The 27821-nt window shown below is 34.6% G+C and overlaps 3 protein-coding genes across 3 annotated transcripts; 1 reads left to right on the top strand and 2 right to left on the bottom strand.

The window, feature by feature from the left end:
* Positions 1–4792: 4792 nt before the first annotated feature.
* LOC130933118 (pentatricopeptide repeat-containing protein At5g10690) lies at positions 4793–11513 on the top strand. The gene is made up of 12 exons (XM_057862633.1): positions 4793–5137; positions 5356–5538; positions 6609–6741; positions 7047–7144; positions 7275–7436; positions 7520–7588; positions 8272–8407; positions 8636–8868; positions 9590–9667; positions 9941–10009; positions 10225–10401; positions 11168–11513. Exons 1-12 carry the CDS (start codon positions 4910–4912, stop codon positions 11420–11422), a joined length of 1821 nt encoding a protein of 606 aa, XP_057718616.1. The 5' UTR covers positions 4793–4909; the 3' UTR covers positions 11423–11513.
* Positions 11514–12304: 791 nt separating this feature from the next.
* LOC130934760 (U-box domain-containing protein 52-like) lies at positions 12305–20835 on the bottom strand. Its single transcript, XM_057864297.1, has 9 exons — positions 20634–20835; positions 20452–20552; positions 20237–20358; positions 19901–20161; positions 19367–19676; positions 19198–19299; positions 18580–19008; positions 12532–13281; positions 12305–12376 (listed from the first exon to the last, which is right to left on the bottom strand). The coding sequence occupies exons 1-9, from the start codon at positions 20833–20835 to the stop codon at positions 12305–12307; spliced, it is 2349 nt and encodes a 782-aa protein (XP_057720280.1).
* A 1720-nt stretch (positions 20836–22555) lies between these two features.
* On the bottom strand, positions 22556–25548 carry LOC130934759 (pollen receptor-like kinase 2). Its single transcript, XM_057864296.1, has 3 exons — positions 24860–25548; positions 24108–24740; positions 22556–23250 (listed from the first exon to the last, which is right to left on the bottom strand). Exons 1-3 carry the CDS (start codon positions 25515–25517, stop codon positions 22556–22558), a joined length of 1986 nt encoding a protein of 661 aa, XP_057720279.1. The 5' UTR covers positions 25518–25548.
* Between the last annotated feature and the right edge of the window lie 2273 nt (positions 25549–27821).

Here is a 27821-nt window from a genome sequence, read left to right as displayed (position 1 = left end):
ATATTAAGGTGATCGGTCTCAATATCTCACGTTTAGTGCTTAAGAGTCCCAAATGCATGCTCACGAACATGTATGCTACACATATCGGTTAAATATCCTAATAGCACATAGACACATACAGAGAGAATGCACAGAAGCATATTCAGTCCATCCTCAGACTCTATAGGAACGAACTGCTCTGATACCATAATGTAACACCCTACCATACAGAGCTTTACACCTAGGATGTAAAACAGAGGTGGTGTGGTATTACGACCTCTAAAATAAAATATATATAATAATGTATAACAAAGGTTATAGTATACTAGGTGCCTTGAAAAATGGGTAAAGCAAAAACGCAAAATAAAAAGCGCAACACACAGAAAATGAAATTACTTACGTGCTAAGAAGCCTAAAGGTTAAATATATCAATAAGCGAAAGAGTGAAAAGAGAGCCAAGAATATAACATAATTAGCTCCTGACTCAGCCTGCGAAGCCAATGCTGGCTGGAGAATATTTACGTATATACATAAGTATCCTAAAAACCCAAAATGCAGAAATAAGTTCCCTAACTCTCCCGTAACCTCTATGAGGAGCAAAATAGTCAACTTTCTTGGAGAGAAAGCTAAGTAGCTAAATACATATATACATAAACTGATAGTCCAAAAGAACCCAGGAACCGCTCCACTTCAGGGATCCAAACGCCTAGCGAGGAGCCGCTTGACCTGCATCTGAAAACAACAACACGGTATGGGGGTGAGAACCGGAGGTTCTTAGCATGGTAAAGGTGCCACGCATATAATATATAAGATCCTGGGAATGCCAGAGGCAATCCTAGAACTCCAACATACAATTATAAAACTTAAACTCTAAGCAGAAGCCATAAAAGGGGTAGGTGACCTAAGAATCTAAAACTTACTTACTTTAAACCTAACATTAACACCTTAATCAATCCGCCCTTCCTCCGCTCCTCCATCATCCATGATTCAGCAGAGACAAGCAACCAAACAAATTCATGCACAAGTAGGAAACAGATAGTGCAAATAGCAAATATAACAGGTAGCATGATATATATTTAGTTAGGCAATCCCAGGTAATACATAGCAAACAAAACAAACAAATGCACATGATGTATGCCTGTCCTATGGCTGATGAGGCTCATCTGTCGGTTATCTAGCCAACCTAAAAAGTCCGAAAATCTTAGACCGTCCCCTGTCGCGCATCCCCATGAGTCATGCATATATTTCACATAAATTCATCATTTAATCATTCATTCATATATCACTCAATGGGGGATATCCATACCCGAGAATTTATACGTGCCTGGTCACCCTTACGACGTAAGGTCAACAGAGTATCGAGTTTCAACCTGGAACACGTGGTGGCAAGCCACGGTTCTATTACCCAGAAAAACTCATATCTCAGATATCATCATTCATAAGCCATTTCATATTCATAATCATTATTTAATCATTCATCAAAGTCATGGCATCATATTTTCACTTACATTCACATCTCTTTCTTATAACTCTTCATATTTTACCTCTTTTTTCATTCTCAAGTTACCCCAAATTCCTACCTTCCACTAATTACTAAGCTCAATAGTAAAATCTAGGGTTAACAGGATAAAAATGGAGGTTTAGAAGTTCGAAATCATGTTTAGAACATAAAAATACAGGTGCTGAAAAACAGGGTGTGTGCGTACGCACAACTCAAAAAGAAAGCAGAACGTGTGTGTGCGCACACCAGCCATGGATTACTTAGTGTGCGTGCGCCTCCTTCCTGCAAGCGCCGCCAACAGAAAGCCTATCCTGGTGTGTGTGTGCGCACCAAGGCGTGCGTACGCACACTTTCTGAAAAACACCAGGTGTGCGTACGCACAGGTAAAATTTCTGCTTCTGTTGCGTGCGGGCGCACAACAGTGTGCGTGGGCACACACCAGTAAACCTGATTCTGCTGCAACTTTGAAAAATTCAGTTTTTTGCACCGGATTTTCGGCATCCATAACTTCCTCTACAGAATTCGGTTTTTCGCAAACCTTATATCAATGTCAAGCTTATCAAACATTCTTTAATTTAAAACAAACCTCATTTGCATCCAAAATTTGAGGAGGAAGTTATGGACTACCAAAGTTCATCAAAAACCACTTTTTACCAAATTACACCCAAACCTCATTTTTACCAAAACCACATTTTTCCTTCAAAACTCATTTCCACTCAACTTAACATACCATAACCATCAATATAACTAGCCCTTAACCATAACACAACAATTCTTGCAACCTTAGCTTAATTGCATCATATTTCACCCAATTTTACAAGTTTTAGCCACAAACCAATATATTACTATACATACACATATTATCATCATCATGAAATTCTTCAACCATCATTACAACATTATTCATCATGTCAATACCAACAAGTCCAAATAAACACCACTCAATCACAACCATATCTTTACATTGCCATATTTACAAACCCTTCATCCATCATTATTATACTAGTATATGTATATGTACCCATTCAATAATAACCAAATCTCAAGAAACATTATAACTAACCATATTCCTCAACACAAACTCAACATCCCCTTATCCATCAACATCACAAAACTAATCATTTAATACATTTAACCATTTCAACTTATCCTATAATGTACTAGTCTAAGTTTTCACAAAACCTTATATATTAAACGCGCGAAACCTAAACTATACATTGACCGATCACCGCGTTTGGTCCAAGGCAGCCACACTAGCTATACATACATCCCCCACAAGCTTGAGAAATCAACCACAATCTTAGCACTAATCACCACCAAGCTTCCAAACGCCCACAATTCAGTTCCAATGCATATATATACTTAATTCACACCTAATACACATGTATATCTCAAATTCAGATTTCACATAATAAAATCAAGAGTTGACTAAGGTTTAGGTGATCCTTACCGCACCCACACTCACAGCAACTCAACCCGATAAGCTTCGCAAGCTAAATCAAACTTAGAACACCAAATTGAACAATTTTCAATATATTTGCTCATAGATTTTTCGAAATTGGGGGAAGCTGGCTGAGAAGAAAATAGTGAGTTACCTACCAAATTGTTCCATGGGTTTCGTAGAGCTCGTCGCGGTGAACGCATAGTCGCAAACAGTTCGTCAATCGGAGCTCCAGATCAAAAGTTATTGAAAAATGAAATTTGAATGAGGGTTAGGATTTATTACTTGTTCTCCCCCTTTTTGCCTGGCTCCAGCGTGTTCTTGCATGCAGAACTGGGAAGAATGAGTTTCAGCTCATTTTAATGATTGGTTCGGTTAGATTTACGGGCTCGGTTCAGGTTCGGTTCGATCGGTTTGGCCCGTTCGACTTAATTTTGGGCCAAATTTTTGAAATGGGTGTTAAAATTCTTGTTTTGAAGAGCTCTATCTTATTTTGATATTAGATTTACATTTTTAATTTTCCTAGTTAAAATTTATTTTATTGACTAATTATTTACTAATTTTACGGGGTTTACAAGTTAACCAACCAACTAAAGTAGGTAATCATTATGTAATAACTAATAAGCTTTAATTATTGGTTGGTCAGAAGAAAATGAAACGCTAAAAAATAAGGTAGATTTGGAGTGTTTAAGCCAATTTTTATTGAGTTAATAGTCAAAATTGTTTTTGAAAGATACCTTAATTTCTATGTTCGTTCTCGAAATAATAAATTAATCAAATTTGTCCCCAAAAGATAACGGATCTGATTGCGTTTGTCTTTCCATCATCTTCCTTACTAACGGTATTAACAAAAACTGACGTGACATGTTAAGTTACATTTTAACATATAAAACGACCTCATCTTTTCGTGGGCTAGCCTAACAAAGGCCTAAACCTGACCTACCAGCCCCAAAAACTTCACCCATTAGCCATTTTCTTCCTTGTTGATTTTCTTCCTCAGCATTGAAACTGCATAGTCACTAACTCTTGCCTGAATAGCCATGGATGTTGTTCTTCCTTGAAACTCCATAACCACCGTAGCACCGTGTTGCTGATCTTCATCAATCATCACTGTAGCACTCAAGATTCTATAGGATAAGGTCTATTTGGTTAAGTATGATGCATATAAGATGTTTAATAGAATGCCTCATAAGGAATTTTACCATAGAAGGAGATGACGGAAGGACTAACGCGATTAGATTCATTATCTTTTAGGGATGAATTTGATTAATTTATTTTTTTGGGGACGAATATAGAGATCGAAGTATTTTTTAAGAACGATTTTGACTATTAACTCAATTTTTATTTTCAAAAATATAATTTTTAATCTTTTTACGATAATTCATATAGGACTCCTAATCTAGAGTTGTAAATGATAAAATATTAAAATTTCTTATATTTTATTTAAAAAAAATAAAATTTAAATTAAATTATCTTGTCAACGAACTATATCTTAAATGACGCTGTCTTTCTATACTCACCTAAAAATCATAGGTTCGAGTATAAATATACTCAAATATTTGATTATTACATTATTTTTTTTTATTTTCTTTTAAAAAAGGAAAAGTATATTTTATATTTCCAATATTTTTAATTTTAACTTTAATTTTATTTCATTTAAATTTTAGATCTAATACTTTGAAATGTTTCAATGTTAGTCTTAAATTTCATTTCGTTTGGATTTTTCTGTAAATATTTTAAAATGTTTGAATTTAAAAATAAAACGAAAACTTTTTTTTTTTTGATAGGAAAATAAAACGAAAACTTAATACAAACTTTAGAGCAAGTATATTTTTACACGACCGTAACGAAGTGCCGACCCCTATCTATCTGTTTGGAACATTTTGCACAATCCAAATTAAAAATTGCAGCTAAGAAGAGCAGTGGTTTTAGATTTCCATGGCGAATGGATAGCGTGTTGTCGTTTAAGACGCAATTTACCCTCGAAAATGCTTACGACGCAGCCTCTTTCGTCGTTTACTACTCCACTATTCCACTCAAACCCACCAACTCAATCATCCTCTTATATCCCTCTCTCCTTTTCTTCTTCTTCTTCTTCTTCCTCTGCTCCAACACGACGTCGTTCGGCAACCACGACCTCCACTCCTTCTAAAACGACTCTCAAGCGCCTCACTTCTCGCGTAGTTGAACTCACTCGCCGAAGACAGCTTCGCCAGGTAAGCATTCTTATGAGGATAATTTAATTATAATATTTCTAAAGCAATGTGTCAAGAAAAATTTAGGAAGATGAAGAATCGCGGTAGGTAATTGTTATATTGGTAGTTACTTAGCATGATTTAACACTTTTTGTTGAAATTTTTTATTGGTTGATAGTGTAAAATTGTTTTACGCATTTGGCGTTGAAGTCTATTGTTGTTATTTACTTTGGTTTTAGATTCTGGATGAGATTGAAGTTGCAAAGAGGGATTTAGGGAAGCTGAACACGATAGTGATGAATGCTGTGATTGAAGCTTGTGTTCATTGTGGCGACATAGATTCTGCGCTTAGGATATTCGATGAGATGAAGAAGCCAAAGGGTTGTGGTGTGGACAATGTCACCTATGCCACACTTTTGAAGGTGTTCAAACTTTTAAATTATTCTTTGCTCCAAAATTTCTTTCTTTCGTTCTGCTATGATGATGAGCAAATTTATTTATATGATATGCTTGAAGGTGCTAAAGTACAAGCTAGTTTAATTAGAGTAATGATATATAATCATGTACTTCCTCCATTCCAGAATGCTAGTCTTTCAAGGTTATGTAAAAGGATAAGAAAATGATCAAGTATTCCAGACTTTCTTCAAAAATTGATTTAAGTAACTAAAAATGGTATAAAAATGATATTTTGTATTGAAGTTCTAGAGTGATAGTCAATTCAGAATATCTTAAGTTTAACATTATGGAATAGAGTTAGTATTTGTTAGCCTCATATACAGTTAGTTAGATTAGATTAGACCAGCACTTTGGTAATTAGTCTGTTAGCAGTTAGGAACTAACCATTATCTAATTATTTAAGTTCTGATAATCCACACTCATGTTCAGTAACACCATCTTTTCTGAATGCATTCTTCGCACCTGCATCTTCATTTCTTAGATGCTCTTCTCTTTCATGATATTAGAGCTCCCTATATAATGAGGATCTACTGTACCACTTTAATCTTGTGCATTCAGGGAAGAGAATCATTGAGCACATTCTTCAACATTCTCCTAAATTTATCCTAATTTCAAAGCAAGATAAATATTTAAAGACATTAATATCTTGAGAGCATTTAAAAAGAAAAACCATTAAATAATTTTCTTGTTTGGAAATTAAGAGGATGATTAGGATGAGGTTAAAGGAGATACATGATTGTTGATTGTTGTTTTAATAAAATGAAATACTACCAAACAAAAAGTGGTACTTGTTTTCTAATTTTTATCATGCAGAATTCTGTTTACTATATAAGATATATATTTTTTAAATGAAAATATAGTGCCAAAAGAATTTTAAATACCGCATTGCAAGCTTACAGAAATTAATATTCACTTGTAAAAGAAAAACTGTTTTAAGAATGAGCCCAGCATGAGATTATTGCTATTTTCTCTGATATTGGCCAAAATTTTATGTTATTTTCGTTTCTTTAACTTTCTGTTAAATGTTATGGCTTAGGGTTTAGGTGAGGCGCGAAAAATTGATGAAGCATTTCAGCTGCTTGAATCAGTGGAAAATGGTACTGCCTTGGGAAGTCCCGAGTTGTCAGCTCCATTGATTTTGGGTTTGCTAAATGCCTTAATTCAAGCAGGTGAGTCAGACTGTTTGATCTTATATTTAACATAGTTAAACTGATTTTCACAACTTATGAGTTATGATAAGTTTAGCATTAGGTCAGGACAGCTTGTCAGTGGTATTAATTCAATTCTATTTGGGTTTAGTACCTGCTGGAATTGTTTATTAAGTATCTACATTATCAGTTTCTGCAGTTTGCCATTGCTTTTTATGTTTTATTTAGTTTGGGGAAATTTCTATCTTTAGGATATATACATTTGTCTAGCTGTACTAAAACTTCATGTTGAATTGTGATGTTTTACTTGTGATGCTATAGTGCAGGAGACTTGCGTCGTGCCAATGGCCTCCTTGCACGATATGGGTTTTTGTTCCGTGAAGGTGGCAGTTTTCCAGTCTCAGTATATAACTTACTAATGAAGGTTTTGCTCTGAACCATGATCTTGTAAGAGCGAAAGTTTCATTGTGATAATTGTTTAGCAGTTATAGGGATTGCAAATGTTAGTTATAACAGAATTTTAATCTTGATTGCTTCTTATTTTCCAAATTTAGGGGTATATAAACTCTGGCTGTCCTCACACTGCACTAAATATGCTCAATGAAATAGTACATCAAGGATTAAGGCCTGACAAGCTCACATATAATACACTAATTTTAGCATGTGTCAAGAGTGAAAAGATGGATACTGCAATGCGGTTTTTGGAGGAAATGAAGGTAAGCACTTGAAATTCAGGTCCAGTATTTCTATGGTAGATAAATATGAAACCTCTTGAAGTTTCTCCTTTTTATATTTTTAGGGCAATTCAGAAAAATTCATTCATGAAGATCTGTTTCCAGACATCATTACATATTCAACATTGCTCAAGGTTAGATTTCTCATTTATTTATTTGTTTGATTACTTTGCTGTAGTATAGAACCATAAATTCGTCCCTTCAAAAGTGATATTCACTTTATAACGTGTGTAACTCCCGATTAGAGGATTCTTAACTCACCAGTAGTGAACTAAGGGGTAGCTCCAAGGCCCCATTATTGAGACAGCTAGACAGGCCTGTATTCCTTTGGCTCTTGTTGTGAAAAATATTTTAGGATTTCATCTACAGTAGTTTGGTCATGTGCAGGGAAAGACTTGTTAGGAGATAGATAAGATGGAGTTGCCTAATAATTAGTTAGTTACAGTTAGGAGATGACGGAAAACTATGGGGAAATCATTAAAAAGTTTTAAAGGTAAATGGTTTATCTATAGACATGGTTTACTATTAGAACAATATGACATTGCTTGATCCATTTAATATTGTTCTCTAAGCTAGTTAGAAAAGGCTTAGTTGGTTTGTACTGTCTAGATTTATTTTAACGAATGTCATTATCTGCCCATTATATTAATTCAATGGATATTTATGCTCCACACATAGTTTACATTGTCTCTTTGCTCATACTCCCAATATGTATTTTGAACAAAAATAGTTACAACACAATCTTAAATTTTTCTATTGGTTTGGGATGGTTCTCCAGCGGCAACTTTCTCAGTTTCTTTATGTAAATAAAATACAGGGTTTTGGAGAGGCAAAAGATCTTGCTTCAGTTCTGAGAATAGTGCTGGAAATGAAATCATGCCATGAATTAAACATTGACAGAACTGCTTACACTGCAATAATTGATGCTTTACTAAAATGTGGCTCGGTTAAGGGTATGTTGTTATTTTACTACAAGTTTCTTACTTTTCTTGTTAGAGAACTAGGATAATTTCAGGAAGACTTAAAAACATAAATTGATGTTATTTTGAATTTGTGAGGAGTAATGATAAATAGTAATCAAATTCATGTTTCTAAAATTAATGAGTTATCCTTGTCTCTCAAATTAAGGGGTAAAACTAATCTCAACTTGTGATACCAATGTATTTCTATTGTGCATTTAGGTGCTTTGTGTATTTTTGGAGAAATATTGAAGAAAGCTGGTAGGAATGCCAAGTTAAGGCCAAAACCTCATCTATACCTCTCCATGATGCGGGTTTTTGCTTTACAAGGAGATTATGATCTAGTTAAGAATTTGCATAAGCGGATTTGGCCAGATTCTGCAGGGATCATCTTGCCAGTTGCACAGGAAGAAGCTGATCACCTTCTCATGGAAGCAGCACTGAATGCTGGCCAGGTACTACGATGTCTTTTACTAGTATTATTGCCATTGTGGTGGAAAAGTCTTTTATTATTAGGTGCTTTGTTGTCATATAAAGAGAAAGAACTTGGTAGAGAACCTTTGTTCTTTGAATATGTATACCTAGCACTCAACATCTTTGTGGGTAAAACTTGTAAAGAAGCCGCTGTCTACAGTTTTAGAACTTCAATGTAGGTAAAACTGCGTGTTCTCCTCCTGCTGGAGAATTCTGATATATATAGAGTAAATATACACTAATTTCAGATGCTATCCTGAGCTAACCTACAGAATTTGAATACATAATCACAGATGCACAATCCCACAGAACTTGCAGATTTGGATGAGCAAATATTCCGCTGTAATACATGCTACTATTCTACTAATATACTGGCAGATACTCTGCCATAATATCCAATCAATTCTATCGACATGCAGCACGAATGCGTATAGTGGTACTGTATAATGCAAGAGTATTTGGATAGTAATTAAAGTTGGTATTCCACATGATTTTACATTATGTTATTCCAGATTGTTGATTTTCTTCATTTTTGTGAAATTGGTTGTTGCTACATATGATGTAGAGAAGAACCTGGTTATTAACTTGGACCTTAACGTATACCCTTTTCTGTTTCAAAAAACGAGAGAAAGGGGGTGCGAACCTGGCATTTGAAGTTAATAAACCGCAACTTTGTAATGGATTCTGCATTATTTTGGTCAGGTTGATACTGCTGCTAAAATTCTTTCTGATATTGTTTCAAGATGGAAAGGCATATCATGGACCAGTCGTGGAGGCATGGTATGTAAATAGTATTTTCCTGAATTTATGGCAGTATTAAATTTTTTAAATGCTTAGCTTGATTTGAATATCTTCATTTTTAATTTTAATTTATTGTTTTTTAAATGTCTCCTTCATAAATATAATATTGCCCTGGATCTGTGGATCACATGTATTGCAGTTCCCAAATGTCATCACAATGCAACCTTTTCTGAAGAAGCTGACTCTCATTGACATCCATTATTTTCTCTCAAATAGTTAATGTTAACAGCTGCCCGTGTTTTTATGCTTCAGGTTGCTTCGCGCATTGAGGCTATCTTGGGATTTTCCAAATCTATATTTAGTCCTTACTTACTTCCTGAGGTACTTATCATCTGTACCATTAACATTCCTGCACAAGGCCCCGTGCTGTAATGTTAAAGAACTAAAATGCTCGAGTTTTTTCAACATGCTTCTGAAGCTGTGTGTGGTTAAAGTTTTGTTGACATTTATGACTGTTTGATTTGAATTGGTAGTATGTTAAGATAGGTTCTACTTGGAGAACTTGCATGTTGTCTAATTACATTATCTTGGTTCAGGTTTCACCCGATGAACCAGTTGAGAATTTTATGGTACCATTTGAAGCGGCGCAGCCACTACATGGTACCATAAAGCTAGAGAAAGTGGCCATGCGTTTCTTTAAGGATAAAGTTGTTCCTATTATAGACGAGTGGGGGAGCTGTATAGGGCTGTTGCACCGTGAAGATTGCAATCAGGTATTGTTTTTGTTAGCTCGGAACGTTGTGAAATTACCGTTTCATTAAACTCTGTTATCTTCTGGATTTGCATAGGAAACCCTACAGTTTTTAATAAATTTTTGAATAAAGTATGCTTTTTGTCTTTAGTGTTTGTGATCTTCTTCAAAAATACCCATTTCATTTAATTTTGTCCTTAACGTTTTCGATTTTTATCAAAATTACTACTAGATATTTACTACATCTAAACAATAGGGACAAAATTGAAAACATTTCAGGGTAGTTTTGACGTGAATTGAAAACGTTAGGGACAAAAATTGAATAAAATTAAATGTTAGTCGTATATTTGAATAAAATCACAAACCTTAGGGGGAAAAAAATACTTTACCCTAAATTTTGCTTCCGTCAATGACTTGCAGAAAACCTAATATGCTTCTTTTTAATCTGTTCCACTCCCTGTCTCATCACGGCTTAAATTTACTAAGTTGTAATGCATAATAGGGTACTTAAGCCATGTATATGGTTGAACATCGTTGTTTTTGGTTGGTCCTTGCCTTTGGGTTTGGTTATAGTGATTATAATATGAATAACAATAATGTTATGTACTTACGAAAAATCAGCTACCTAATTAGCCACTAGATCTATATATCATTAGTAAGTGAAAAAAAAAAAGGAGAAAAACTGCCTGCAATTAACACATATTTATCATTAATAATCATATGCATTCCTCTCACTGGATTATTTGGGACTCTTACTATTTGATTATATGAATTTATTCATTGTGCAGTTGGATGCTTCCTTATCAACAATGATGAGAAGCCCTCCACCATGTGTAACAAATTTGACATCTATTGGTTATGTAGTTGATTTAATTTTAGAGAAACGGTACCCAATGGTTATCATTGTAAATTACACAAGCTCGTTTGCCACTTCATACAGCACGAGGGCTCTTGGAGTTTTTACATTAGAACAATTGAACAGGCTTAAAAGAACACCTGTATCTGGATTAAAAGGGACAGAAATTTCAGTCCATGCAAGATGAACCATACAAAATTCTCACCTGTTCCGGAAATGCCATGTTTTTGTGATATCATATATAAAGATGAATTTGTTTCTAACTACAATATCCCATCTGAAACAAGTTAAACTAGTTTATTCATTTTTCAAATTTTTGAGAAAGAAAACGATAATCCATTATTATTATTTATCATAATAAAAAATAGCTTTTCTTTTCGCCAATTCAAAAAATATATTTCCCAGAGGGATAAAATAAATTTAAGAAGAGATTATTAACGGACTCTAATAATTTAAAGCTGAATGTATTGTAGATGCACCAAATTTTAAGTTACTTTATTTTCTGTTTTTTTTTTTCGATAAACAACTTTATTTTCTTTAGTCTTTACACAGATTTTAAAGCTAATTTCTAAAATAACATAGTCCAAAGTTTTCAACGGCACGATTAAGAATCATAAAGCTAGATGGTTAATCTCAGGGCAATCCTTATGCATTCAGCATTTATTTTAGAATTGATCACTCTAGAATTAATTATGTGAATTTAGTAATTACTAATTACATTGATGATAACCCTCTTTAGTGGAAAGTAACCATTTTTACAAAAAATATATAATGAAGGAAAAATAAGATTATTGTAGGTTTTAATTGTATAGAGTAGTTTGTAGAGAGACTTATTTTATGTAGGATGTCCTTTGCCTATGACTCTTCAATTTTTTTTTTTTTTATTTTTTTTACAAATCTAAAATGAAATAAGAAAACAAAAGTTATAAGTATTTAACAAAAAATTACATGCTGGGATCAAGGAATGAAGAATTCTAATCATTTAAGTATTTACACTATACTCCAAAACACAGTTGTGTTTAACAAAATTTTCTATCTTGCTCAAGGATTACTTATTTTTGACTTATGACTAAGGGTTTGAAATGGATGGCTTCGTTGGGCTCTCCTCAGAATAAGCAAGTGAAGGAGAAGAAGCTTCATCCTGAAACATTTTCATGCCACATTTATGTTAATTAGTGTGAACTTATTATGCTATGCAAGTATTGAATTAACATATGTATGTTATGGAAGATAATCTTTGAATTAGAACATGACCAAAACTGTATGTATAATTGAAAGAACAGCAAAGGAACATACCAACTGAACAGAAACTTGGCTCTGGTTGGATGGGCTGACATAGCCATTGAAATGTAGAACACCATTTTCAGCCAATGACCTTAGACTATTTAGTATTGGTAGGACTTCCTTGCCGAGATCCGGTCTGTCTTTTCGCCTTAACTCTGCGCATTTGATCGAAATTTTTGCCAGGCTCAAAGCCTCATCCATTGGCCAATCAGGCACCTTAGGATCAAGCACATTGGCAAGTGTTCCCTTCTCAATGGCTTTCTCAACTTGATGAGCCAATCCCATTGGTGGTTTCCCCGTCAAAATTTGCAAAAAAATGATCCCAAGGGAGTATATGTCAGATTTTACACCTAACATTCCTGTTTGTTGGTACTCAGGGTCTATGTAGCAAAAGGTTCCAGCAGCAGATGTCATATGGTATTGTGTGACCGAGTCAGCGACCGCCGGCGGGACTAGCCTTGCAAGACCTACATCGCTGATCTTGGCAACACAGTTTCGGTCAAGCAGGATATTAGCCGGCTTCAAATCTCTGTGGACAAGAGGCTCTGGTTTTGTTTGATGGAGGAATAACAGGCCGGTGCTGATTTCAGCTGCTATTTTAAACCTGATTTGCCAAGGGAGTGGAGGAGTGTCTCCTCTACAAAAGAGTCTATCTTCTAAGCTTCCATTCGCCATGTACTCGTAAACAAGGCATCCGTATTCCGGACAGGCTCCTAGGAGGAGTACCATGTTAGGATGCCGGATGCAACTCAGTACCTCAACCTATTATGTACATTCAAACATGTAAAGTAAGAAAAGTATATTAGACAGAGAAATGATATGTGGCCATCAGAATTTATTATCTTTGGTTATCACTTAACCATCAACTCAATTTCTTTACTCTATTAATCCAAAAACAATAAATTCTGATGATCCTCTAACATTTTTCTAGTAGATATTTGCAACAAACCAGAGAGATAATAGGAATTTAACTCCTTTTAAATATACTTATAAAAGGAGAGGAGAAAAAGTAGCAAACTTAATTTTAAATTCTGAAACTCCACATCTTTAGTCAGTAGTTATAGGATTAGATATTATAAATAGGTAGGCTGGAAAAGCTAGTAGGCAGGAAATAAGTGGAGTGAAAATCTAGAGGGAGAGAATTGACCTCTCGAAAGTCAATTATTCTTGTTTTTTCTGTCATTTAAATCTATAATATTATTCTGTCAGTGAGGTAATTATCACATCGATAATTCCTTCCTTCCTGTGAATGGTTTCCACACGCAGCAGAGGTGCGATGGAGGATCGGGTTGAGAGTCTGGAGAAACAGTTGAATGAGTTTCGATCTGAACAAAACAGAATAATGGAAACGATGACGCAAAGCCTTATCTTCTACACTCAATTCTGCCCTAACAGTAAGGATACTAGAAAACCGTAACATTGTATCAAGCTTCGATTCGGGCTTCTTCCTGTGAATGGTTTCCACACGCAGCAGAGTGCATGGATCGGGTTTGAGAGTCTGGAGAACAGTTATGAGTTTCGATCTGAACAAAACAATAATGGAAACGATGACGCAAAGGATGGATGAATTAGTAATCGAATCCCACAGGATTCGAGCATGGGAACTCGCGCATCAACGATCCGGGTGGCGGGCGTCAGCAAGATCCACCTCCAAACAGGGGTGATCTCAATCGCAGAGTGGACATTCCTTCGTTTGATGGCTCGGACGCGAGCGGATGGTTGGTTCGAATGGATCGTTATTTTCGCATATCAAGGATTCAGGTGGAAGAGAAACTTGAGTACGCGGTGCTTGCACTCATTGGGAAGCTTTAACATGGTTTGAATGTGGGTCTCATCTACCTTCCCTTCATGGATTCGTTTTAAACAATTTGCTCAAACGATTTGAGCCTGGTAAAATGCGAATCCTCTTGCACCATTTTGCAGGTGAGACACATGGGTCGTTATGGAGTATCGGAGACTTTGAGATAGCGGCTAGGGCACATAGACATTTGGGGGGAGTACCTTGTTGTGTGCATGTTCCATGAAGGACTCAAAACCGTCGATCAAAGCGGAGATGAGAGTTGCCGAGTTTGAAAACCTCCAGGCGCTGATGGATAGGGCCATGATTTAGAGTCTAGGAATGAAGCGTGCGTACTGAAGGAATGCACCCAGGAGAAGACGAAATGAAAATACTAACCGTTTGGGCTGCGGTGCCAGATCCAATAATTGGACTCCGCACACTTCAAATCTCCTTCAATAACTAAACAGCCCACATCCATCCCTCATAGTAAAACAGAATCCAATACTTCCTCGGCCCCTTCCACCACTAATATCACAAAGCCTTCATCACGATGGATTTTCAATGAGGAATGGAGTGAGAGACAGCGCAAAGGTCTCTGTTTCCGATGCGGGGACAAGTGGAATCCTGGCCACGCATGCAAGTTCAGACATCAACAACTCATTCTCCTGGGGGAGGAGGATGAACAACCCGAGGATTGTTGCGAAGATTTGGCCTCGGATGAACCTGTAGTAACCATTAACAGTCTTTCTCTTCGTCTCTCTTCTCTAAGTTATTGGGGAGTTACATCACACCAAACTTTGAAGGTACGAGCTACTATAAACGGTGTTGAGGTGGTCGTGTTGGTTGACCCAGGGGCTGAGGCGAATTTTATTTCATCTTCTCTTGTCTCCATACTGGGTTTGCCATTGGTACACCTGCCTCCTTTCCGAATTGAGGTTGGAAATGGAGCATAGAGCATGGGTTAGGTGGCTGTGAAAAGTAATTATTGGTACAAGGAATTTCTATTGTGGAGGACTTCTTGGTGATGGAATTGGGACGTCTGAAGTCGTTTTTGGGTGCAGGGTCATATGGTCTTCCTCCACAAAGAACTCACGATCATGCTATAGTACTAAAAGACAGTGCAGAGATTCCAAACATTAGACCTTACAGATATCCACATTATCAGAAGGCAGAAATAGAAAAAATAATTGATGAAATGCTGCAGATTGGGATTATTCGGCCCAGCACAAGTCCCTTCTCGAGCCCGGTAATTCTGGTAAAGAAAAAGGATGGTGGGTGGAGGTTTTGCGTCGACTATAGGGCCCTCAATAAGATCACGGTGCCGGACAAATTTCCTATTCCTATTATAGAGGAGCTATTGGATGAGCTCGATGGTGCAACAGTGTTCTCCAAATTGGATCTCAAATCTGGATATCATCAAATTCGAATGAAGGAGGAGGATATTCATAAGACAGCTTTTCGCACCCACGACGGCCATTACGAATTCCTTGTAATGCCTTTTGGCCTCACAAACGCTCCATCCACTTTTCAAGCTCTCATGAACACTGTACTTCGTCCGTTCCTCAGAAAATTTGCTCTAGTTTTCTTCGATGACATCCTTATTTATAGCAAGGATCTCATTAGCCACAGAGGTCATTTGCAGAATATTTTTGAGGTACTGAAGCAGCACAGTTTATTAGTAAATAAAAAGAAGTGCTGTTTTGAAGCAACGAGTATTGAGTACCTTGGCCACGTTATTTCTACCGAAGGGGTGGCGGCTGATCCTAAGAAACTCAGAGATATGCTTGACTGGCCTCCACCAAAAGATATTCGCAGCTTGAGGGGTTTCTTGGGCTTAACCGGATATTATCGACGCTTTGTAAAGGGGTATGGTACTATTGCTGCTCCTCTCACCCAACTTCTCAAAAAGGACTCTTTTAATTGGGGTAAGGATGCTGAATCTGCTTTTCAAAAGCTCAAAACAGCTATGGTTTCAGTTCCGGTTTTAGCCGTTCCATGCTTTTCAAAACCTTTCCAGCTGGAAACCGATGCATCCGGAAAGGGAGTGGGTGCTGTCTTGATGCCGGAGGGTCGGGCAATTGCTTTTATGAGCCAAAAACTCTCGGAAACAGCCCAGCAGAAATCTGTCTACGAAAGAGAGTTGATGGCAATTGTTCTAGCTGTTCAAAAGTGGAAACACTATCTCATGGGACAGCAGTTCACAGTTTTTACTGATCAACAGTCCTTGAAGTTTTTATTAGATCAGCGTGTAGCAGAAGAAGGCCAGCAGAAATGGTTATCCAAGTTACTGAGATACAATTTTGACATTAAATATAAGGCAGGGACAGAAAACAGGGTGGCTGATGCCCTTTCTAGGAAATTTCATTTCTCCTCCCTGTCTTTTTCCATGGCAGCAGAATGGGATGATATGGAGGCTGAAGTATTGGCTGATGAGAAATTAAATGGGATTATGCAGAAGTTGTTGGTGGGGGAAGAAACTACACCCGGTTTTGCATTAATGAATGGCAAACTCAAATATAAAGGGAGGTTAGTGCTTGCAAAAACCTCTAAATGGATTCCAAAAATTCTGATGGAATTTCATAGCTCCAAGCTGGGAGGCCATTCGGGCTTCTTTAGAACCTACAAGAGGATTTCTGCTATCCTTTATTGGGAGGGTATGAAGGCAGCAGTGATGAACTTTATTAAAGGCTGTGAAATTTGTCAGCAGAACAAGCATTCTACCTTGCAACCTGCTGGTCTCCTACAACCGCTGCCAATTCCTTCCAATGTATGGGCTGGCATCTCAATGGATTTCATAGGGGGATTACCCAAAGCCAATGGGATGGATACGATATTTGTGGTGGTGGATCGCATGACTAAGTATGCTCATTTCTTCCCACTTTCACATCCCTTTACGGCAAAGAATGTTGCTGTTTTGTTCATTAAGGAAGTGGTACGCCTCCATGGTTTTCCATCATCAATTGTCTCCGATCGAGACAAAATATTCATGAGTGCTTTATGGACTGAAGTTTTTAAACAGGCCGGTACTACCTTGAAAATGTCCTCGGCCTATCACCCACAGACCGACGGCCAAACTGAAGCGGTGAATAAATGCTTGGAAACCTACCTGCGATGCTTAACTGGTGCTAAACCTAAACAATGGCCAGCTTGGCTTTCTTGGGCAGAGTTTTGGTATAATACCTCATACCATGGCTCTATTCGGATGACACCTTTTCGAGCTTTATATGGCAGGGAACCTCCAGCTTTATTACGAGGAGGGATAGAATCTTCAGTAGAAGAAGTAAGGGTCTTATTGAAGAAACGAAATCAGATGCTAGATGAAATCCAATTTCAGCTTAATAGGGCTCAGAACAGAATGAGACAAAGTGCAGACAAGAAGAGACGTGATGTGTCTTTTGAAGTAGGAGACTTTGTGTATCTCAAACTTCAGCCATATAGGATGAAATCTTTGGCAGCCAGATCAAATCAGAAGTTAGGTGCAAGGTTTTATGGTCCTTTTGAGGTGCTAGAAAGGATTGGAGCAGTGGCCTACAGGTTGAAATTACCTGACACCGCAAGAATACACCCTGTTTTTCATATTTCCCAGTTAAAGAAAAGTGTTGGACCTTCCTTACATCCTCAACCATTACCCGAAGCACTCACTGAAGAAGGGGAATTGCTGGTAGAACCTGAACAAGCCGTTGACAGCCGCTACAACAATCAGGGAGATCTTGAGGTCCTTATCAAATGGAAAGAACTGCCAGATTTCGAGAATACTTGGGAGTCAGCAGCAACATTACAGACAACATTTCCCTCTTTCCACCTTGAGGACAAGGTGGCTCTTCATGGGGGAGGGGTGGTATTGCAACAAACCAGAGAGATAATAGGGATTTAACTCCTTTTAAATATACTTATAAAAGGAGAGGAGAAAAAGTAGTAAACTGAATTTTAAATTCTGAAACTCCACATCTTTAGGCAGTAGTTATAGGATTAGATATTATAAATAGGTAGGCTGGAAAAGCTAGTAGGCAGGAAATAAGTGGAGTGAAAATCTAGAGGGAGAGAATTGACCTCTCGAAAGTCAATTATTCTTGTTTTTTCTGTCATTTAAATCTATAATATTATTCTGTCAGTGAGGTAATTATCACATCAATAATTCCTTCCTCTGTTCAGTTATTCTGTTCTTTCCTTCTACCCTTATCTTCTACACTCAATTTTGCTCTAACAGTAAGGATACTACGAGAAACCGTAACAATATTCAATGTCTAACAACTTTGTTTATTTATGTTGTTTGTCCTTACCTCTCTTTGAAACTGGGACCTTCCTTGTGCTGCATCAGGACGCAGAACCTTGACTGCTACAGGTGTATGATCAAGAAGGCATTTAAAGACCGGACCATAACCACCTTCTCCAATCTTCATGGAAGTTGCAAAAAAATTTGTTGCTGCTTCGATTTCCTCAATTGAGTACTTTCTACACCTGATGTCATTTTGTGCCAAAGCATCAAGTGCTCTTTTCTTAGCTTCTGCTTCTTTGATTGCTTTCATTTCTGCATTAAGTCTCTTTTGTGCTTCTAGTTCTGCAATCCTCTTTTGTGCTTCAGCTGCTTCAATGGCTGCTTTTGCTTTAGCTTTCTCCATTTCTACAATTGCTAATGCAGTTTCTTCTCCCAGCTTTGCCTCCTCTAATTTCCTCTCTTCTTCTAATTTCCAACGTTGAAGTTCTACAGCCTGTCATATATATAAGAAAAAAACAAAAGTACTTTATTTCTCAATGTTTCAATTTTAAGCATTTTACTTTTTATAATAAAATGATTAAGTGAAAGTTTGAATAAACTGTGAAACATTCAAGGTAAAAAATATTTTTTCTGATAATTTATTATCAGAACCAACTCTATCATAAAATTTGTGAATCTATACCTTCTGTTTTGCTGTGAGAGCTTCTTTACATGCTGTGCTGTACATTTCCATGGTTTGCTTCAACTCCAACTTCAATCTCCTCATTTCATTCTCTACATCATCCTATAAAATTGTAGTCCACGTAAGGAAATGAAAGATAGTAGAAATATTTGATGAATTGTTAGCTTACCGTGGCATGTGAGGAAGATAAGACCCCATCAATATCATGTGAAACATATGAGAATTCAGGAGAGTCGGCAAGACTATCCATAGACATCCTAGGATGATGAACAGATTCAAAGCTGTAGTTTCCATCAATGTTGATATCAGAGCCATATGATAATCGAGGATTCGACATTCCTGCATCGGAGCCGAGGTATAACGAAGGAATCATGCGGTCTATACTCGACCTTTCTGAGCTCACAAATGTTATGTCAGTATCTGACCATGACATTTCTGCATATGACTTGTCATTCACACCTTTCCGAGTTAATGGCGACCTGCTTTCAATTTCATAATGAAAAAGTCTCAGGAGCCAGCACTTTTATTAAAATCTAGCCAGTATTTAACCATTAAGAAAAGATATGTAATTTCACATCATTAAAAATACTAATGATGACTAATTGATAACTACAAATTACAAAATGTGCTGACTTCTAGTACGACTTATTACTGTATCATACATCAATACTAAAACATTTTTTATCCAATGAAGGCCACTAACCTGATTGTATCCATTACTTCTTGTGAGCTACGAGGTGCATCAAAGGATCGTCTTTCATGGGGTTTAGCAGGCAAACGTGGGTCAGAAGCAGAGGTTAAATTAGAATTGGATTGGGTAAGGTGTGGAAGCAAAGGAGAAGGGGAAGGAGCAGGACGAGAAGCTGATCGTGTTGAATAAATCTTTCCTTTTGAAACCACATACACTGTACAGAAATCTGGTGCCCCTTTTGATACTAATCCCGGAATATCTGCTACCTTGAATCTTGTCAAATTAAAACCTTTCCTCAGTAAATCATTCTTACAACTCCTACATGGAGGGACATTAATTTAACATTACCTAAGGAAAGTAGATTTGCTTGAACACCCTAACACCAAATGCTCTATTATTGTTTGGGAAGCATATTCTGTTAATGCTTTCGCTACATCTACATCTTCTAGGAGTATGTCCTTGCAACGTATCTATAAATCAATAACCAAAACTGCAAACATATATGAAATGTTCGATAATAATTAATAAATGTTAAATAAGACAAGTTCTGTCTGTTTACTTACATCTTTGCGCGCACAGAAGAGATGATATGAATGAAAAATCTCTTTGCCCGGGTCATCAAGGCCCTTAGAAGGTAATTTGCCATCACCAATGCCAAATATCCCTATTTTTGTGATGAACAAAGTAAAGTGATTAAAGTATGAGGAGGGGCATCATGTGTATGTTTTAAAAGGAGAATACTCACTTGGAGACAAGAGAGAATGTGATGTAGAAAGAGAAGTTGGCCTAAGCTTAACATGAATAAGAACAACGGTTTGAGATTTTGTGAGGAGATGTTCGGTGGCCCATTGAAGTGCATGTCTGCTACCCTTACTATTATCTATTGCTACTGCCACTACTCCATGCACCCCCTCCTTCTTATCACAATGATTCTTTTGCAACCACATTCCTCTCTTTAGATTCCTGTTTTCACATTAACAGTATCAAAAATGCTATTGGTACACCAAAATTAACTACTAAAATCAGCCACCAATATATTTATATATAAATATATGTATAATTTAATTTATTTTTAATGTGTATTTATATTCTAACATGTATAAATAGCATAGTCCTAAAAGTATTATTCTTATATCTAAAATTTTACGGTTTCTGATGTTAGCTAAAATTAACTATTATAATATTGTTCTCTAAAATTACTCTTTAATTATTTGTTTATTCAAAAAGATTTTAAAAGTTACTTTTAAAATAATAATATATTTTTATATAAAGAAAATACTTTTAAAATAAGAAAAATTAATTCAAACGTACCTTAATTTCTTTCCTCCAAAAAACGTTCACTTTTCAAAACCTTACAAGATTTCTTTCTTTTTGATCGTGTCTTCTTTGAAGGAAAAATAACGAAACAATGCAATCAAAGGAGACTACCCTATCCTTCTAACTCTCAAGTATTGCTTTATCAAATTCACTTTAAATTCTAACGAATTTAAAGCCCATGACTCTCTGTGACAATGGAAACTATTCTTGTTAAAGAACAATGCAAGATGAGGTAGCATGCTTTTTCTTTTGAATTTTCTATATGACTTTGAAGTATTTGTTTGAGTTGTAAATTTTTCTTTTTGTTCTCTTGACTTTTGGTGTTTGAATGACAAACATGATAGAAAATAACCAATCTTACTTTTTGTTGAATTAACAATAATAACAACCATTTTTGTGTTGATTTTAGCTTGCTTAAGAATTTGAGCTCTTTACGAACTTAATAACCACAAACATTTTGCTCTATGTTTATCTCTTTATATGAGAATAACCAAACTTCACGGGTTGGCTTTGACTTTCTCCCTTGTTGTAATAGAATGGTAGTTTTTAATTTTTTAACAACAAGTGAAAAAGCACCAATAAATAAATAAAATAAAATAAGATCCTAAGAATAACAAACATTTCAAATTTGGTTAGAGTGAAAATATAAAAAAAATAACTAATTATATGCGAAATTCTTTCGTTTTAAGAATTTTGATTTCAGTTTTTGGTTAAAAAAAATTGAAAGATAATAGAAATTAATTCAAAACAGCTCAAATTATCTTATTTTGTATTTTTTTTAATTATCATTAAAATAAATAAATAATATTAAATGGAATAAATATATAATTATAGATGTTATATTTATAAAATTATATATGTATAACTTAAAATTATTAGATTATTGTTTGGGGGAGGTTTGTTTGAAAAAAAAAATTAATAGATGTTTTTCGGTGGCTTAAATAAATTAAAAAAATAAAAAAATGGTTTAAATAAAGGACAGTCTCATCTAAAACTATTCTTAAACTTCTTTTAAAGAGAAGGAAATTCTACTTAATAAAGTTGTAAGCTCATCGTCATATTTGCCATAGTATATGTCTCTGATACCCTTTATTTTGAGTACTAACGGATCAATAAATTTAAAATCATCTCGGTAATTAATAACAAAATTAGTGGATATTTCATACTCAAATTTGACATCAAATCATTTTCAACATTTTTTGTTGAATTTTTTCTTAATTCTTCTGGAGAAAAAATATAAAACAAAAAGAGGAATTACAAAGTAGAAAGAATAAATTGCAGTAATTCACCCTTTAATAATAGATGACAATTGATATTGTAGTGGTATGCAAGAATTATTGAGCATGAACATCAAGTAGCAGCAATAATTGAGAAAGAGAAATCGTCTTGAGTGAAAGTAGTAGCCCTAGAATGCAAATCTCCTTCACTAACATAAGAATAAGAATTTGAATTATTAATATTATTATTATTATTATCCCCAATCTCCTTGACCTCTTCAATCTTTGCCAAAGCCTCCTTCAAATCCCACCTACTCTCCAAATCCCACTCACAACAACACATCCCAATTCTCAAAAGCTTCAACATCTCACCCTCACCATTTTTAATTCCCATTATGCCCTCATCAAACACTTCCCCACTCCACTCTTCCCTCACCACCGTGTTCACCCAAGTTGCCAGGTCAGCATTATTCTCACCCTTCCCTCCATGCCTTAAATAGTTCGCCGGGAACTTCCCCGTCAGCACTTCTAGAATCAAGATGCCAAGACACCACACGTCCGTCTTCTCGGTTGTCCGCTCGGATGACTCAGGAGACTTATAAGCTGCCATGAATTTCTGAGCATGGCTCTTGTTCATCACCGGGACAAGGCCGTACTCCGTTAGACGCGGCTGGAACGCCGCGTCCAAGATGACATTGGAGGATTTGAGATGGCCATGGGGGACTTTTTGGTTTGGAAATTGTGTGTAGAGATATGCAAGTCCCCTTGCCACTCCTTTTATGATCTTTAAACGACTTGGCCAAGTTAGCATGCATCCATTTTTCCTACCTGATTTTCCATCCATCATTTTCAACGAATTAGGTCTATGTGTCTAAATTGAACTTTAATTATTAGTCAAATAAATTTAGTTCTTCAAAATTGTTGGAACTAATTATGGTTACCTGGTTACATAATTACATGTGATTGTGACTTCAGGGCCACCAATAATGTAACTATTTCGCCTGAAATTATTTTTTATAAGTTTATGAATTTAATTTTAATGTATTATTAATATAAAATAATTTTATATAAACATCTAATTATATATTATTATATTAAAAAAATAACTAATTTTTATATTTATTAGGTGAATGATTATTTAAACAAATAGATATGATTAAATAATAATAAAATATTTTATGCTATGAATACATTATCATTAAATTCTAAATTTATATGTAATTTAATATTTAATTTTCTAAAATATGTGCTTTGACATTCTAATGTTATCAACTGGTGATGTTATGAAAAAATTTTTCTTTTTAGCTTTTCTTTTAATTTAAAATTATCCTTTTTGTGTTTTATTCACATAGTTACTCCTAAATATTAAAAGAAAAATTTAATCTTTTGAACCATTTAACAATTTCCTAAAGAAAAATTAAATACTTTAAAATTCCAAAACATAAGAGATTAAAGGGGAGTGGATCTTTTTTGATGAAAAAAAACTGGATGCTATACAGTGTTTAATCTAACCCTTCATTGCTTTCTCTTTTTTATTTAGTTTTGGTTCCACTTACAGAATTAAAGATAAAAATCACACTTTATTTTCTCAAGTGTTTATACATTTCCGATATCAAAGTTGAGAGAGATAAATTGAATTTTATTTTATAGAAATTAAAAAGTAGAGAATAGTAGTAGACATATACCGTGGAGATGAGTAGCCAAGCTATGATTATGACCAAAATCATAAACCAAAAACTTGTCTTGTCTTGTATAGTGGAATGCAACAAGAGGGAGCAAATTAGGGTGTGACAAACTCCCAAGCCTTCTCATATGATCATAGAACTCATGTTTCCCAACATTGTTCATGTGCCTAAACCTTTTCACAACCACTGCTTCTTCATTACCATTATTATTATTCACAACCATAGCTTTGTAGGTACAACCAAAACTTCCACTACCAAGTACCTCAGCTGAAGCCCTAAGCAACCCTTGCAAATCAAATGCTTTCTCTCTATCTTCCCTAACAAAATTCAACTCTCCCTTCTCTTCCTTCTTATCATTAACATCAACTGATGATTGTGCACTATAGTAAGCTGAGTGATTCTTATGGGGTGTTGATTTTAGCCTCTTGCTTGATTTTGTAGGCCGTCCGCGGCGGCTGGAGATGAAAAGAAGTACTAGTATTGAAGCAACCACAACCGCGGCCACCACCGTGATAGCAATTATAAGATTGCGGCGGTTCTTTGCATTTGGAGAAGGAGAAGGGGAGTCAAAGGTCACGTTAGGATCGGCGTTGCAGCTCTTGTTCATAGGCTTTCCACATAGATTTATGTTGCCTGTGTTGCAAGGAAAAGAAAAAAAAAAAGAAAAAAATTAATTTTTTATAGTTTAAAAATTTATAATCAAGTATTGTAAGATCTTGGTTGCTTAAAGAAAAAAAGAAGGCTATAGTTACCAGCAAATCGGATTGGATCTTGGTTGCTTAAGCTTTGGGGTATGATACCCTCCAAAAGGTTGTTTGATAAATCAAACACATTAAAGCTGAGATTCTTTTGATGAAACTCTGGTATTTGTCCTTCAAAACTGTTACCACTTAAGTTCAATTCCAAAAGCTTAGGCAATTCAGCAATGGACTTTGGAATATAACCACTCAACTCATTCTCTTCCAAGTACACCTTCTTCAATCTTTTCATACCCTCAAAAGCATCATTAGCAATGTCACCAGAGAATTTGTTATTAGAAAGAAACAAAGCTCTTAACCACACAATCTTCTTGAATTCAGGCATTGGACCCTCAAAGTTATTTCCTATGACACTGAAGCTTGTCAAATTTGATAACTCAAATAATGTGTCAACATCAATTCTCCCACTTAGTCCCATATTCTCTAGTCTCAAGCCATGAAATGATTGTGTTTTCTTGTCACACAATAAACCATTCCATTTACAAAGATTTGGCTCCGTGCCCCAATTACTCAAAGCAATGTCCGAATTGGACAAGGAGTTTTTGAACGTGATCAAAATTTGTTCATATGTGTCACCCAATGTTGCCACAAAATTAAAGGCCAACATGGTGAAGATCACGAGAAAGCAATAGTGTTTTCTTTTATGACCCATAATTAATTGATCATCGGAGCTTGAAGCCAGAAATGATTTTTGGCTAATGGGGTAGGAAGAAGCAAGGAAAAGAAAAGGTATTGATGAGGACGAAGAAGAGAATTGACAATTTGATATTCAAAAGAAGCATGCATAGTGAATTAAGGTTTAATGGTTTAAAGGGTGACATTGACGAAGTCCCACATAGAGAATAATTGGCTAGGCCGGCTTTTATTCTCTTCAAAATTTTGGACCTCATTTCCGATGTTTTTGTTCAATACACATAGCATATACTACTTATGTTAGATGTTTGTTTGGTTAAAATTTATGTAAATATATAGAAAACAATTTTGGTATCCGTCATTTTATTAAGTTCATGATATATTTTTACTATTTTAAATGTATTAAAAATATAACTATTTATATATCTCTTTTTATCGGTTTATTAAACTTATGAGAAAATTAATTCTATAATATTATTTGATCACGATGATTCTTGTTAGATCTCAAAATAAAATTTAATATAAGATAAATTAAAAAAAAAACTTGTACAAAAGTTCAACTTATTAAATTTTTAAAAGAAGTAACTTTATCACAAAATACTTATAAATTATTTATAAATCACCATTAGAATTCGAGTTTGTTCTACATCAATTGTGTTAATTAATTTTAGTAGTTTAGTTAAAGCTGTTGATTATTATAATTAATGTTAACGTTGATGAAGGAAAGCAAGCTAAGGTGTGTTATATATATTGCATTGGCCGTCAACACTATCTAGTAATAATCTTCTGTATGTGAGTTGTGTTTGTCGTGTGTGATTGTTTTGTTCTATCTCAAGTTTAATTACTATGCAAAGACGACAGGAAGATTGTCATAATTAAGTAACTTGACAAGTGCCTTATTTGTTTAGGGGCATATGCCTTGGTTAACAACATTGATACAACCTAAGAAGTAAGAACTTAATTCTAAATATATGGAACACTGCTAGTACCATCCAATTAATTAATTAATAAAAGAGAACTTACATGTGATATAACTATTTAATAATTATATTATAATTTAATTTGTTAGAGAATAGCATCGAATCTTTAGGGTATCTCTATTAAAATAGAACAAAACTAAATATTTGATTTCGGTGACGGATTCAGAAAATTTTCATAGTGAGAGCAAAATATATATAACATGATAATTTTTATAATAAAAATATTACGTTTATATAAAAAATTAGCTATTAAATTATCTATTATAAATTTGTGTATAAATATATATATTATTTAACTTATTTTTAATGTGTATTTTATATTTCAAAATTTATATTTTAAGATTTATTCTATACAAGTGATTATTTTTTGTATACGTAGCATAATTGTTGTTATAATTATTTTTTATTATTATAAAATATGATTAAGTTTCAAAATATCTAATTACAAATTAAAATACTAAAATAGTAATTTAAATAATAACATATAATTTAAAATTTAATTTTTTATATTTCATATTTTGAAATCTTGACCATATAATTAAAATGTCTTTTTTTTGTATATATAGTTAAACAATCATTTAAAACTCAACTTTCATACAATTAGCTCTTGATGATATTATTCATAGTTAAAAAAGTTCATTTAATTAGTGTAGTTATTATGAAAAAAACTAAAGCTAATTTTAAAAAAAGAAATACAAATGGATATAGATAATATTCTTTTGAGTCGATTTCTAAGAAAGAACATCAATCTTATTTAAATTTGAAACTTGATCATTATAATGGACATCTAATATGAAGTTCTTAAATTGGCTATCAAGTATCGAAAGTTGAATAAAAAATTATTCTGGGGTCAAATTTAATAATTTAGTGGGGGTAAATAAATAGTATTATTATTATTATTATATATACCACTCAATAAAATTTCAAATTGTAGACACACCCTAAAAAGTGGATCCGTCCCTGTTTGATTCATTAAAATATATGCGACGTCGATTTTAAAATAAAAATGTTTTTTCCCTCTAGTTCATCGACAATGTGACAATAACAAAAAAATGATTAATGCATCATAAAAAAAAAATCGATGATCAAACTGTCGATTTTATTATTTTATTTTTAATTATTTTTTTTTAAATATTGACAACAAGTTGTCGAGAAATATCAACAGAAAATATAACCGTCAATTTTTTACATAAAAAATACGTTTTTTCTTGTATTAGTGACTCAAAAAATTAGTTTAAAATATGAAAATTATCTTATGATAATATTATTATATAGAGATTTTATTTTTAATAAATATGAGATTTGTAATACTTCTATTTTATGCTTAGAAAATTATTTTCATA

Source organism: Arachis stenosperma, chromosome 6, assembly GCF_014773155.1.
Source record: "Arachis stenosperma cultivar V10309 chromosome 6, arast.V10309.gnm1.PFL2, whole genome shotgun sequence".
In the NCBI taxonomy this organism is placed as follows: Eukaryota; Viridiplantae; Streptophyta; class Magnoliopsida; order Fabales; family Fabaceae; genus Arachis; species Arachis stenosperma.
The sequence above is the reverse complement of the archived record's forward strand: the minus strand, read 5'-3'. Positions and strand labels throughout refer to the sequence as shown.

Bases quoted from the DNA above. Each gene is read 5' to 3' on its own strand.
- LOC130933118 (XM_057862633.1), top strand. From the start codon at position 4,910: ATGCTTACGACGCAGCCTCTTTCGTCGTTTACTACTCCACTATTCCAC. The intron at 6,742-7,046 runs GTGAGTCAGACT...GCTATAGTGCAG, and splicing joins AAATGCCTTAATTCAAGCAG to GAGACTTGCGTCGTGCCAAT. The intron at 10,402-11,167 runs GTATTGTTTTTG...TTCATTGTGCAG, and splicing joins ACCGTGAAGATTGCAATCAG to TTGGATGCTTCCTTATCAAC.
- LOC130934760 (XM_057864297.1), bottom strand. From the start codon at position 20,835: ATGTGGTTGCAAAAGAATCATTGTGATAAGAAGGAGGGGGTGCATGGA. The intron at 13,282-18,579 runs GTAAGGACAAAC...TGTACATAATAG, and splicing joins GGTCCCAGTTTCAAAGAGAG to GTTGAGGTACTGAGTTGCAT. The intron at 12,377-12,531 runs GTATGTTCCTTT...AAAATGTTTCAG, and splicing joins GCCAAGTTTCTGTTCAGTTG to GATGAAGCTTCTTCTCCTTC.
- LOC130934759 (XM_057864296.1), bottom strand. From the start codon at position 25,517: ATGGGTCATAAAAGAAAACACTATTGCTTTCTCGTGATCTTCACCATG. The intron at 24,741-24,859 runs GTAACTATAGCC...CTTGCAACACAG, and splicing joins AGATCCAATCCGATTTGCTG to GCAACATAAATCTATGTGGA. The intron at 23,251-24,107 runs GTATATGTCTAC...ATGGAAAATCAG, and splicing joins CTTGGCTACTCATCTCCACG to GTAGGAAAAATGGATGCATG.